The 13,476-nt window shown below is 37.5% G+C and overlaps 1 protein-coding gene across 4 annotated transcripts in view; it reads left to right on the forward strand.

Annotated features, from left to right (window-relative positions):
- The window catches only part of nphp3 (nephronophthisis 3), a 37,380-nt gene extending 24,714 nt beyond the window's left edge, over positions 1-12,666 (forward strand). For 3 of the 4 annotated variants that reach the window (XM_072680328.1, XM_072680329.1, XM_072680330.1), the window contains 7 exons: positions 2,252-2,493; positions 2,577-2,652; positions 4,121-4,248; positions 6,477-6,717; positions 7,761-7,886; positions 8,552-8,667; positions 9,501-12,666. In XM_072680328.1, the coding sequence (XP_072536429.1) occupies positions 2,252-2,493; positions 2,577-2,652; positions 4,121-4,248; positions 6,477-6,717; positions 7,761-7,886; positions 8,552-8,667; positions 9,501-9,669 (1,098 nt within the window). In that variant the 3' untranslated portion in view covers positions 9,670-12,666. Of the gene's footprint in view, positions 1-2,251; positions 2,494-2,576; positions 2,653-4,120; positions 4,253-6,476; positions 6,718-7,760; positions 7,887-8,551; positions 8,668-9,500 lie in introns of those variants that run through there. The other variant, XM_072680331.1, reaches the window with a different exon arrangement.
- The last annotated feature ends 810 nt before the right edge of the window (positions 12,667-13,476 follow it).

The raw sequence follows: 13,476 nt of genomic DNA on the forward strand, positions 1-13,476 counted from the left end.
TACAACTTAATTGGAAAAAATAATTGCAGTGTAGCGACGCTTCACATCCAAAAATAACCTATTTTTGTCAGTAAAATTTAATTTCTTAATATTAATATTAATATTAATATTTAATTAATATTTAAAATTAATATTTAAAAAAATAATGTTTTTATGTCATAATTATTAGCAATTGTGTGTGGATGTTTGAGGCCAAAAATGTGCTCAATCTATTGTAGAATAGACCTGTATTGTAGTAAACACTAGAAGTGTGGATAGGGTAAAAGGGGTGCTTTTAATAAAGATGCACATACAGAATAAGAGACTAGAAATCATCATTTTTGGTCTGACTTAATAAATCAAGATTGTAGATATTGCAAAATCCGACTAGACCCTCTATCTCTCGCCTGTGCTTATTTATAATCCTAAAAAGGGACGAAACTAGTTTCTGGAGTGTTTTTCTTTCACATCCTTTTTTTGTCTTTGTGAAGCTAAAACAGATGCATTGGTCACATCTACACACAGTCATAGAAACATAGCAATCAGGAATATGAGATGTGTTCTGTAGTCTTAGGCCTGGGCATTAAAAGCCTGAGCATTTATGGAAATTATGATAAAGTTATTGTGCCACTCTGATACTCAATTCGGTATTAGTAGCAAAGGCTTTGAACAATTGCAGCTTCTGCACAGGAGGTGGCAATTTTTGCGTCTTACTTTCTAGACCCAAGAACAGGTGAGAAGTCCAGCACTTTACTAACGGTACAAGCTAGAGCCAGTTTAAGGGGAGCGTGGCCACTTCATATTTCTTTAGCTTTACAGTGAACATTACTGCAAAATACTAGAGGGCAGTAAAGGATTGACTGGAAACTCATGAATGTAAATATTGGGCTTTCTTTGAACTCTGTAAAACATACACAAACAAAGGTTTTTTTTTGGGGAGGTGTTTCAGTTGCACCTTGACCATAAGGTTTTAGTAGCCATCAGCAAGCTTCTGGCAGTAAAACTCACTTGATTGTAGACAGTGACCATTCCAGTTTCCAGTTTATGACTGGTCTGTGACTTGATAATCCTTGGGTTCTTCCTTTTTTCTTTTTTTTTTATACCCAATTTTAGATTGCCAATTACCCAACCTACTTTCCCCCATTACATGTAATGCTCCTAACACTGGGTGAGGACTGATGCATGCCTTATCCGACACATGCAACCAACCAGCCCCTTGTTTTTAACTGCTCCCGACGCAACGTCACTGGGCAACCACCACACAGAGAAACCTAACTTGCAAGCGACCCTTCAGCGATCCTTAGGTCATCATGGCAGCGTCTGGGCTAACCATCCGAAAACATCTCCACTGAAATGAAGGTGGCGGTTTGGGTCTTCTTCAAGTGGCGACACACTTTTGTGTACAATTGTTTTGATCCTGTGTTGACTTTAGAATTTTTTTTTGTTTTGTTTTCTACTAAGATGTATGTTGAAAAAGAACAGTTAAAAGAAGCCATTACAGACAAAATATTTTCATCACATTCATGTCCATAATGAGTGTACAGTTACACAAAATGCCATGTTTAATGCCTACTGCAGTTTCAGAATAATTCAACCCCCTTTGTGTCTTAAGTACGTCGTAGAGCCCTTTTTTGCTGTTATGACCTACTGCAATCGTGACTCATAGCCAGACACCAGCTTCTGGCAGCATTCCTGAGGAATTTTAGCCTCATGGGCAGTGGCCTTCAGTTCACTTATTTTATCTTAGTGCCTTTTTCGAATCCCACCAAAGATTTTCTATGAGGTTCAATTCAGCCAACTGTGAAAACCTCTCCAGAAACCACACGTTGCAGGTTTCCAGTGCCAAAGCAGCAAAACAGCCCCACAGCATCACCAAGCCATTGCCATGCTTCACTGTAGGCAGGGTGATCTTTTCAGTGTATGCTTCATTCTTTCTCCTCCACTGATCCATAGGCCTGTTCCAAAAAGGTCCAGTTTTATTTCATTGCTACAGATTAGAATCCTGCTGTGGAGCAATGAAACAAAACTCAACGTCAGTAATAAAGGTAAAGAAATGTTCTTGTTTGATTGGTTAATTGCAGTGGGAGTTGAACATCTTCGATTGCAGCTGTGTGTAAACGTCTGACCACAACCGTATAATTAAGCAAGCAACTGAGAAATCTCCATGAGAACCCCTTGATTTTAAACTCTCTTGGAAGAGCACTCCCAAAATTTGTGTATTTTTTGGTGAGTTTGGCCAGTCTTAACTGTGTGTTTTTGTTTGTTTCTGCAGGCGGTAGCCCCCTTGCAGCGCTCTCTAGAGATCCGTGAGACTGCTCTAGACCCAGACCACCCCAGTGTGGCTCAGTCTCTGCATCAGCTGGCCGGAGTGTATGTCCACTGGAGGAAGTTTGGTAATGCTGAACAGCTGTACAAACAGGCTCTGGAGATCAGTGAGAACGCTTACGGTGCAGAGCACTGCAGCATAGCACGAGAACTTGACTCCCTCTCACTTCTCTACCAGAAACAAAATAAGTATGTCTGCTGCTCTGAACCTTGCTCAACACAAAGCCTGAGATACTTTTTGCTGATTATTTAACTGGAATTTTGATTGGCAGGTATGAGCAGGCCGAGAAGCTACGGAAGAGGTCTGTGAAGATTAGACAGAAAATGGCTCGGCAAAAAGGCCACATGGTGAGTGCAGAACAATAATTAGCCATGTATATAGAGCCATGTGAAAAAAGTCAGGACATCCAATTACCTTTGTCTTGTTTAACTTATGTATTAAGAGATTGAGGATATATCCCGAACCAGTAAAACTAAAATGTTTTACAATTTTGTTTCATTGCACAACAGAATGGAATCCCAAAACTTGTGGCGCGATGAAACAAAACTGAACCTCAAAACTTGGTCTCACATTTTCACAAGTTCCCACTGATACAATAACGATACAAATTCCTAAATGTTTGCAGTTGTTCACACAATTTAGCTGTTAGTGGAATGTCCGATTTCTATTTGTTCTTAAATCTTTTTAAATCCCTTCCCAGACTTATGTGTATCTATAACCTTCTTTCTGAAGGAGAGCTCTTTAGATCTTACCATGGTAATAATGCTCATTTTACCAATCAAAAGCAAAGGTTTAACTAAGAAACCATTTTTTTTCCTGAAATCTTCTCTAACCATGTTTAAATCATCTTCAGCTCATGTGGTGCACCTGATTGTAATTTTAGACATTTGAAATAGTAATAAATGTGTGGTTGTCCAAACTTTATTTTAGTATAGTATTTTTATTCATTACATTTTAGAAAGGATTTTTTCAGTTTTATTGGTTTAGTTAGATTACCTCACCTCCCAATATTATGAAGTTAAGATCAAATGTTCATATGTTTAAATATATTAAAGTTAAAGGTTTTCATAAGGTGTCCTAACTTTTTTACATGGCTGTCCAATTGCCAGGTTCTAGACAATGTACAGCCCTAACGTTCACTATAATCCATAAATTAGGTGCCATGATCATAAGATAAAGATAAGATCCAAGCAGTTTTAACAAGCACACAGTGGTACTGTGAGCACGCGTTTCTGGAGTGCACAGTTTCCGGGGAGTTTCCGGTGAGCAGCAACGGTTAAGGGCCTTGCTTAACTACCCTCAATAACCCAGTGCTCTAACCACTGAGACACCACTGCCCAAAGGTGATGCTCTCTGCATTGACCAGGAGTAAAACCCCCCAATGCATTGTACTAGTGCATATATGCTGAAACCATTCAAAATTTAATTATACAATGATGGTTTTAGCCCATATTGCCCATTGTTACATAAATAATTACTATGTATTGTAAGCTGTAGTTAATGTTTGTCAGCCTGTGCACAATCTAAATTATAAATTCAATTGATTATAATAAATACATTTGCCATTTATCTGTGTAGAACATAACTATCGACATGTACCCCAACATACTCTAATATTACTACTATCAGGATATATATTATTATATATTATATATAATAATATTATATATTATTAATATAATATTATTATATACTATTTGTAGAGTCTATGCCAGTTTGTTTTGTAAAGAAACTTATTTGTTGTTTTTTTGTTTGTTATCCTTGGCATTTGTTTCATGTGTGTATATGTAATCAAGGTTGTGGATGTGTCTACAGTATGGCTTCACTCTGCTACGTCGGCGGGCATTGCAGCTGGAAGAGTTGACACTTGGCAAAGACTCTGCTGACTGCGCCAAAACCCTCAATGAGCTGGGAGTACTCTACTACCTCCAAAACAACCTAGAGTCAGTAAATACCTCTTATTCACCCATGACCTACTGCACAAACACCAGTTTTTACAACTTGATCCCGTCCCAAAGAAATCCGCTTCCATGCTTATGGTGAATGATGCGCAGCATCTGCCAGATTCACAGGTTTACATGTGAAATGTACACATGGTTTACTAATATACATATATATTATAAATCAAACCAAATATATATAATGTATTCAGTATGGACAAATTCAACTCTTTACAGACTTGGTAGGGGAAAATGAACCTAAATAATATATATCCTGTTTACACACAGTTATTACTGGCTGTTGAGGGGGTTTTTTTTGTTTCCCCTTGACCTCAAACCACATTCACTTGTTAAGATAGACGTGCTTATGATCTACAAGGTATAAAGTATTAAGGCAACAAATATGTCTCATAGCTAAAACCATTAGTAGTCATCATCTTAAAAGCTTAGTTTTGTCCTCAGTCCAGTTCCATTAAATCTTCATTATACCAGTACAAAATTGCAAACACATTCTTCATTGTTCTCTTCTTTGTTCTCTTTGTAACAAACTTGAAAACACAAGTGCAAAGATTGACAATGAGTGTGTACATGCACTCAAAAATCGGTTCATAATTGGATTTCTGCAGTTTTCTGATCCAAGCCACTCTGACCACCCACTGCAGAACCTCGCATTATGCTTCAGTAGAGTTGCTGTGCCAAATTGTGATGCAATTGGTCAGCATACTCTCCACTGTACACCAGTAGATGTTTGTAAGGATCTGGGGCATGTCGGTTGATCTTCCTTATCTTTCTGATGGAGTGGCTGTGTTGATGGGCCGGTCAGCTTTTTCTACAGTACCCTTTAGTATTGCTAACATTGTCCATGTACATTTCTGACATTTAACAGGCGCTCTTATCCAGAGTGACTTACAAAAGTGCTTTGCTATTTACCCAAGAATAACCTCAGGTAGTTTGAATAGACTAAAAATTTAAAGATACCTCTAATTTTAAACACAAGTCAATATGGAGACCACATTTTGGCCAGGGTTTTGAATCTTATGCAGCTACAGGAAGCCAGTGAAGAGAACGCAGCAGAGGAGTGACATGTCTGAACCAAAAACATTGAAGACGACTCGTGCCGCTGCATTCTGGAGAAGTTGCAGGGGGCCTGATGGTGCACAAAGGGAGACCAGCCAGAAAAGAGTTGCAGAGGTGACTAAACGAGCAACTGGGTGGCCTCTCTAGGGAGGAAGGGTCGAATTGTCCATGTCTATAGTAGCAAGTTCCACAGTGTAGGAAACTAATATAAGCAAGCCTGGTATATTAATAGCAAGAATGTGTAATACTGAAGTGTTGGCGTTCATAATGCTACATCTACAGTCATGTGAAAACAGTGCTTTTATTAGACATTTTTTAAATGAGAAAAAGGTTAGGGAACCCCCACATTTCATACTACTTAAATTGCCTAAAATTAGAATCAGGCAACACATAAACTGGAACATGTCGTACTTAAACTAAAAGATATTTAGTTTGCTTTGCTCTTGATTGTTGAAGTGAGTGGTATCAAAGAGAGAGCTCCAAAGAACTTTGTGTATAAAGAAAGTTGCAGATGCTTATGAATCTGTGAAAGGATTGGAAAAGATCTCTGAACAATTAGAAATCGCCCATTGCATCTCTGTGAAAACATCTGAGCACGCCTTACGATTCATGCGTCCAAAGCACACCGTTCCAGAAGTCCTGGTCTTTGTCTAGATGTTCTCTGGCAAACTTGCCCTGTTGTTGTAAGGTTTTTTTTTTTTAAGTGGTTCCCTCCCATAGACCACTGCTTTATGAAAACTAGCGATTGTTGGAATAAGTATATAAATGTTTGTGTAGGTTTGTCAATTGTCATGAAAAGCTTATGGAGGAGTCATGTCGCCCTACGAATGCTGCTGTTCAGTAAAGTACAAGGCTGTGTTAGATTACTTAACAACTGAACATGGTTTGAGGTATGGGTTTGATTTAGACATTCAGTTTGCACCATGCTGTTATAACTTGTTAGTCGCATTAGCCTTGTAGCTCCAGTGAAAACCTAAAGTAAAGAAAATGTGATTATGCTATACGATTACGTTTAGGGCAAATTGCGTAAATATGATTTATGGCTAAACCATCGCTTCATCTGTTACAAGCTTGTTAAACAGGCTAGGTACTTCATGCTATTCATATTAAGAACTGTATGGTCATGTGGCCATGTTATGCTGTGTGTTTTTCAGTGCAGCAAAAGTGTTTTTGACTCGTTCCCTGGAGATGCGGCAGCGTGTGCTGGGTGCAGATCACCCAGATTGTGCGCAGTCTCTGAACAACCTGGCTGCCCTGCACTGTGAGAGGCGGGATCATGAGAGCGCTGAGCAGCTGTATGAGAGAGCTCTGGACATCCGCAAAAGAGCGCTCGCTCCTGACCACCCCTCCCTGGCCTACACCCTCAAACACCTTGCTATGCTCTACAAACGAAGGGTACACTCTTTTATTTTATAGTAGAGGTTCGAAAGAAGAAAGTAAATACAAAATTGCTTGGTATTTATTATCTATATTTCAATACAAATATATAAATAGTTCTTCTTTACATCAATTTATTGAGTTTATTTCAAAATATCAGTTAATCAATAATCTGATTGAATCCAAGTGAAGTGTGACAAACCATTTCATAAGCCATTGAGGCATATCCTAAAGAATTGTAATCAAATTACTGCAAGGTTCCCATATGTATGGCATTACAGATCTGTTTGGTTTAAAGATCAAATCCTGTAGGGGGCAGATAGAGCTTAATAGAAGTCTTGTGGCGTTTCCTGTCTCTTGTTTTTTGTTATATCTTAAGTAAGCACTTCACTTTATTATCTTTTTTTATTGTTTATTGTTTTATTATTCACCTTTATTTAGCAAATCACTTAATAAAAGCAGTGTGATTGAAGTGAGGACTTTTAGCTTTAATTCCGGGATTTAACAAAAATGTCTTGTATGTAAAATGGCTTTAATTCCTAAACGGTTAATGCAATATTTTTGTTTAACACATGTGAATTAAAGCCTGTGGTCTATGATGCAACCACAGTGAAATTGCTTAGTTTCATATCTGTAAAGGCTATACAAGCAGAACTTTAACTTATTAATTACAGGTTTGAATGCCACTGAACAAAAGATTGCAACATGTTTTCACTCTGGAAATTCTTCAGACTGAAATTCTGTGTAAATCAAACAAAAAGCTTCCATGTGACCTGCTCTCCGCTCCGATAAGCTTGTCCAGAAGGAAGGGGAATAGTTTGACAGTATTTTGGTTTTCAACCAAACAAAAAGTTAATAATTTAATTAGTAAATTACTCAAATCAGAAAAATACTGGGAGAGTTTTTAAATTTTTATTAAATGTAAAATACCAAATTACCTTGTGACTGAGGTTAAGGCTCTGTGAGCGTAGCAGTATTTAACTATATAATTCAAATGGAAAAGGAAGTACTAAAGATAGTTGTGTGTGTGTGTGTGTGTGTGTGTGTGTTTGTTTTTGTAGGGGAAGTTGGAGAAGGCAGTGCCTTTGTATGAGCTGGCTCTAGAAATCAGAGAGAAGAGCTTTGGGCCCAAACATCCCAGTGTGGCTACAGCGCTGGTTAACCTAGCTGTGCTGTACTGCCAACTGGTAAGACGTGAAACCACAACCAACACCAAATTAGGCACCATTTCTCTTTTCATTCTGATGAACACAGGAAATACAACTACCAAGTGCTTAATTCATGATTCTTTGAAACGCTGCCTTGCAAAAACCTTAATCTCCAAGATTTAGGGGCAAAACCCTTCTTAATGCACAGTGGAACTTGATGTAAAAAGATTTTATTCTTAGATTTTAAGTAATTTTGGAGAATTTCTATTGGTCCATTCATTCTGACATTCTGACACAATGTAAAAAAAAGCTGCCAGATTCACATTATTCCAAAAAATAAAAATAATAGGATCAACACACTCCTAAAAAGGATTCTTTAGTAAAGGCAATTGTTCCCTATACAAGAGCAGGTGTAACATCCCAAACAGACCTAAATAAACCACAATGTCTAACAACCTCATTCTCAACCTTTGTCACGTGTTGAGTATCAAGCACTTCTTCGCAAATTTTAGCAACTAGATACACAATATTGTGTTACGAGTCAACACAGAGGACAACCAAAAGTATTCAAATCACTGAATATGGAGATCTGCATCACTTTACAGATGCAGCAGACCGAGATCATATTGAAAAAAGCACTGCAACATTCCTTTCTTGTTTTTCACCCACTGTCTGTATGTTTGTATATATGTATTTTATTGCAGAAGAAGCACAGTGAGGCTTTACCGCTATATGAGCGAGCTCTTAAAGTGTATGAAGACAGTCTTGGCCGACTGCACCCTCGAGTTGGCGAGACGCTCAAAAACCTGGCAGTACTCAGGTTTGCCCCTTTTTTTTGACCTTGAGTTTGAAACTATTGCGACTATTTCCACTTTTAAAGTAGCGTTCTATATAACATTTTCCACTTAGAATAACTGCTTCAAAATTACTGTGATGTTACACTGACCTGCAGTGGGGAAAATAGCTACTCTAAGCCCAGCATGCCAGAAACTGCACTAATTTTGGTCATTAAAACATGTGTGCAGGTGTAATAGACATTCAGATTATAAAAAAACTGGGTATCTCACACTTCCCAACTTTTTTTGGCCTTTGGGGGGAAAAAAATGTCCATTGCACACTAAACTAGGGCTTATACGCTACACGACTTCAGCCTGTTGCTGAACCGAACCGAATTGGAGTTTACTCTAAATACGAGGCAGATTGTTGGCTTCAAAAACGTATTTTCCACCTTAAATGATACTATAGTACCGGACATGTACTAGCCCCAGAATGTAACTGTATCATATGAGGTGGAACAAAAAACTAAAATAAGAAACTGCCTAAAACTGCACATCCTGTGCTCAGTTTTCATCGGCTATAGACGGGACCCTTTCATATTGAGTCACCAGTGTACATTATTAGATTGTGCTCTATGTGTTTGATGCACTCAAAAATCAGAGTCTGTGCCCTTTACACACTACTCGATTCTCTCTCCAAATGTTGACCTCAACTGGTGAAAAAAATCTGTAAATGAATCTAGTCCTGGGCAAGAAGTTGTTTAATTAAAAATAGATAGAAGACAAAATATCGATATCTGCATTGGATGATTTTCTAGAAATTACCAAATGTCTTACCAAATATTCCCTTCTCTCTCTTCATGTTCATCTCCTGAAGTTATGAGGAAGGGGATTTTGAAAAGGCTGCTGAGCTGTACAAACGAGCCATGGAGATAAAGGAGGTGGAACCATCTCTGGTTTGCGGTAAAGCCCCCTCTCGTCACTCATCCAGCGGCGACACCTTAAGCCTGAGGAGCCCAGCCCTTCCACCTCACACCCCTAGGTGACCTCTGCGTGATAGAATTGCTCATTACAGTCCAGGTGACCAAACCAATCCAGCCATGGTTTGTTTACTGTGTTTGGCTAAGCATGGGATGAATTTACTCACCTACTCGCCTACCTTTTAAATACTTACCATGTACTTTCACTCACTGACCACGTTATGAGTTCTACCTACCTTATAGGTCCACTATAGGACAAATCAGTATTTCATTTCAATTAAACAAAACTTGATTCTGAATGACATTTTTACTGCAAAATTCTATAAGTTATTTGAGAGTAATTTAAGAGAGATTGTAAAAACATAACACACAGTGGTTTTATGATTAACTAATTAAATTCAGAGACACCAAGTAACACTAATAATCAGTTTGACAAAATAAATCTGCCTCACGTCGTTGTTATTAGCTAACCTGGTGCTTACATTTTCCCTTACTGGGTTCAGCGGAAGCAGGAAATGTAAAACACTTAAGCCTAATTAATTTACTGGGGCACACTCAGCATTATAGCTCCAAGTACAGCCAGATTTAACCATTGTGTATACCATGTGGTATCTGCTGACATGCATGTAAAGGTTTGCCTGGACACTCAGCTTTTACGGGGTGCTTTACTCCTCAGACAGGGTATGTTGTTGTTCTAAGAATTTCTAGTGCCCTCTACTGTGTTTGGCAAGAAACACAATAAAACTTTTGAATGCACGTTATCCACCAGGTAGTACCTCCAACCTGTATGTTTACAAACATTCTGATTTGGTATATAGATACAGTGACAGACTGTCAGTCTGTTGTCACACAGTTAATCAAATGCCATTGGTATTGGGTCATGGTAGTGGCTTGGTGGGGTGTATGAGCGTATCTGGAAAAGTTGAAGTTAAGGTTTAGAATGGTGTGCCACTCAGAAATATCCAGCTCAGAGAGGCTTTGTGGCCAGAAACTGACCACTGATGAGGAGCTAGACTATCTCTAACACAATCTAAAGTCTAACTGCACACCAACAAGCTGCACTCTAGATGTTTCTAATAACACAGCCATTGGGTGTGTAGATTTAGGTACTTGCTTGGTGCTGGAAGTCTAAAGCAGGGCCCTGATTCCCAAAATCATATGTGTTTAAGACCATCTTAACTGGTAGAGAGAGGTCGAAAACTGGTAGAGAGTTCATTGTCATATCCACTTGATGCTTTCAGAATACTCAGTATTGTCTGCTGTAGCCAATGTATTGCTATGGGGGTATTGCTACTATGGTTATGGTGTCATGTTTGCCTTGTTACACACAGGTTAGTACCCACCAGTTATCTGAAAGACTGAATGTAAAGTGAGTATTATTCAGCCTTAAACTTACAGTACGGTTATAATGCCTTTGGAATTTCAGTCTGATTTATGTTATTTTGGGAGACTGACCATAACTTGGGTGCTTTACATGGCTTGACCTTTACTTTGCTTGAAATACAAAAGATAATGGAACAATGTGCAAATGTGTAAGTGCTGTTACAAAAATCGTCATTGTCAAAATGTTTATGGACCTGCCTGTATGTTCACAACGAACAGCAGTTAGTTGATTGATGGCCATCCGAATGTCTATCAACACATTTAACTTCTTTGTTATTTATCATTATATACAGGTATTTTTATATTGCTTTTTTACTTTCAATTCATAAGATCCAGGTGATTGATCAACTAATTGTATATTGGCCTTACAAAGCCACTTATGTTTACATATAACTTACATTTTTTTTCTCTCTATGAAAAGTGCCAAAGCTGCAAACCAGTTGTTAATGTTATGACTGTAGGCATTGTATATTTCATTGTTTCAATGTGATGTTTTTTGGCATTATGTTTTAAGTAATGGGAAAGTAAGTAACAGATGACTTTAATTTACTTTTAATGTTTAAGGGTAATTCCACTGATTTGTCAAAATTGTGGGAATAACCGTGAACAGTTCTGACTGGGAAATGTTATTTGGTAGGGAGATGTTCGCACCAAATATCTCCAAATGACTGTTTTTATTTTAATTATCTAATTATGCAGAAAATGGATGGGTTTTCCTTTTTTAAGCTTATATTCCAGTTATATATTTTATGGTCCTCAAAAATGGGTGGAAAATAAGTAATTGTTTTAGTATACTATAGTGTAAAAACATTTATGCCCTGGACCAAAAATATATATATAAATTTATTGGTTATACGTTTTTTTACTTCTCTCTCATAACGTCTTTACATATTTGATCCAAATTTATTGAGTACACTGCAAAAATGCATTAACCTGTGCCACCAAATATTGTTGATTTCATACAGCAGACGAGCTGCAGTGATCCTGTAGACCTAATTTCTTTTTAACAATTGAAAAAGAAAAGCGTTGAAACAATGAACAATGAAACAGCTCTAACATGTATTTCTGGATCATTTCTTAAAATCACTTAGAAACACTGTAATATCCCAGATCAACAAATCTAGGCTTTACATCCAGATTTCATCCTAAGTATTGTAGTAACTAAAAACATCTATATATTAATAGATGCTTGATGATGATGATGATGATGATAATAATAATAATGAGACAATTCATCATAACAGGATGTGACTACAGGGTGCAGCTCCTTTAATACATACCACATAATAAAGAAGCAAGTTCTATTGGAAATTTAAACTGAAGTGTTAATTTCATAGCGCACATTGTCTTCCACAAATATTGTGTAGTCATTTCTTTAATTGAACCTTTTAATATACTTATGCAGTGTCTTAATGTGAAATGTGTATGACCATGTTACTGCTGTTAACACAGGCATGTTTTTATTTTGTACACAAATGTTTTGTGGGTTGTGTCCATTAGTATCACTACACTTTGCACGTGATGTCTGCATATTGTTGTAATACAATCTATTCACATGTACAGTGTAGCATGATGTATGTACTATATTTACATATTTCATCATGTGAATACATTAAAAGTGTAAGTTCACTTACTGAGTGTTACAGTGTAAGAAAATAAAGAAATATGTATCGAAAGTAAGTATGAGTAAGTATGTTAATGGGGCATTAACATGGAGGGGGAATAGGAGTACTTGCCTAGAAGTATTGTAATGGTGCAAAAAGTCAAATTTCAGAGACATGTTATCAGTAAGCCTTATTGGAATGTAAATGTGGGGCTTAGTCAGGACATTTTATGGGTTTTGTCCTTGCTGGAATGTGAGGTGACGTGCAGGTGCGATGGATCGCTTACAAGCCAATAGGGTGTCAGAATGGTATATGTTTATACTTCTCATCCAACCACAGTCAAATTCACACTTTTCGAGTGGAGCAATTTATCTGGATAGGGTTTGTTTTTTTTGGGGGGGGGGTTTAATGATAATGAGCCAAAATAAAAACCTGAAATTAAATAGGAGTAACGAGGCTATTTTTAAAATTTAAGAAGTGAAAAGTACAGATAATTGTGTGAAAATATAAGGAGTAGAAGTAAAAAGTCATTTGAAAAAGTCACATTTCTACTTAATGAAGTATTTGTACTTTGTTACTTGACACCTTTGGTCATGGAGTAGGGATTCTTGTATGGCAGCTTTTGAAGCTATGGGGGATATAACACTCTCTTAATGCTACAGACTAACAAATTGCATCTGTTACCTGATGCGTTCAGCTCTTTGCTTTCATTGTGATCCTTTTGGACCAAAATTCATTCATTTAGCAGAAAGTTTCTGACAATACTACAGTATTTCTGAAAAAGTTACCTAAAAACTTCAGAGGTTACCACAACTAGTTTGACAGTCTTATACCAGTGTTTTACAGCAAATCTTTCCAAATAGGAAATCCAACTTGTGGGGGTGTG

This window comes from Salminus brasiliensis, chromosome 5, assembly GCF_030463535.1.
Source record: "Salminus brasiliensis chromosome 5, fSalBra1.hap2, whole genome shotgun sequence".
Taxonomy (NCBI): domain Eukaryota; kingdom Metazoa; phylum Chordata; class Actinopteri; order Characiformes; family Bryconidae; genus Salminus; species Salminus brasiliensis.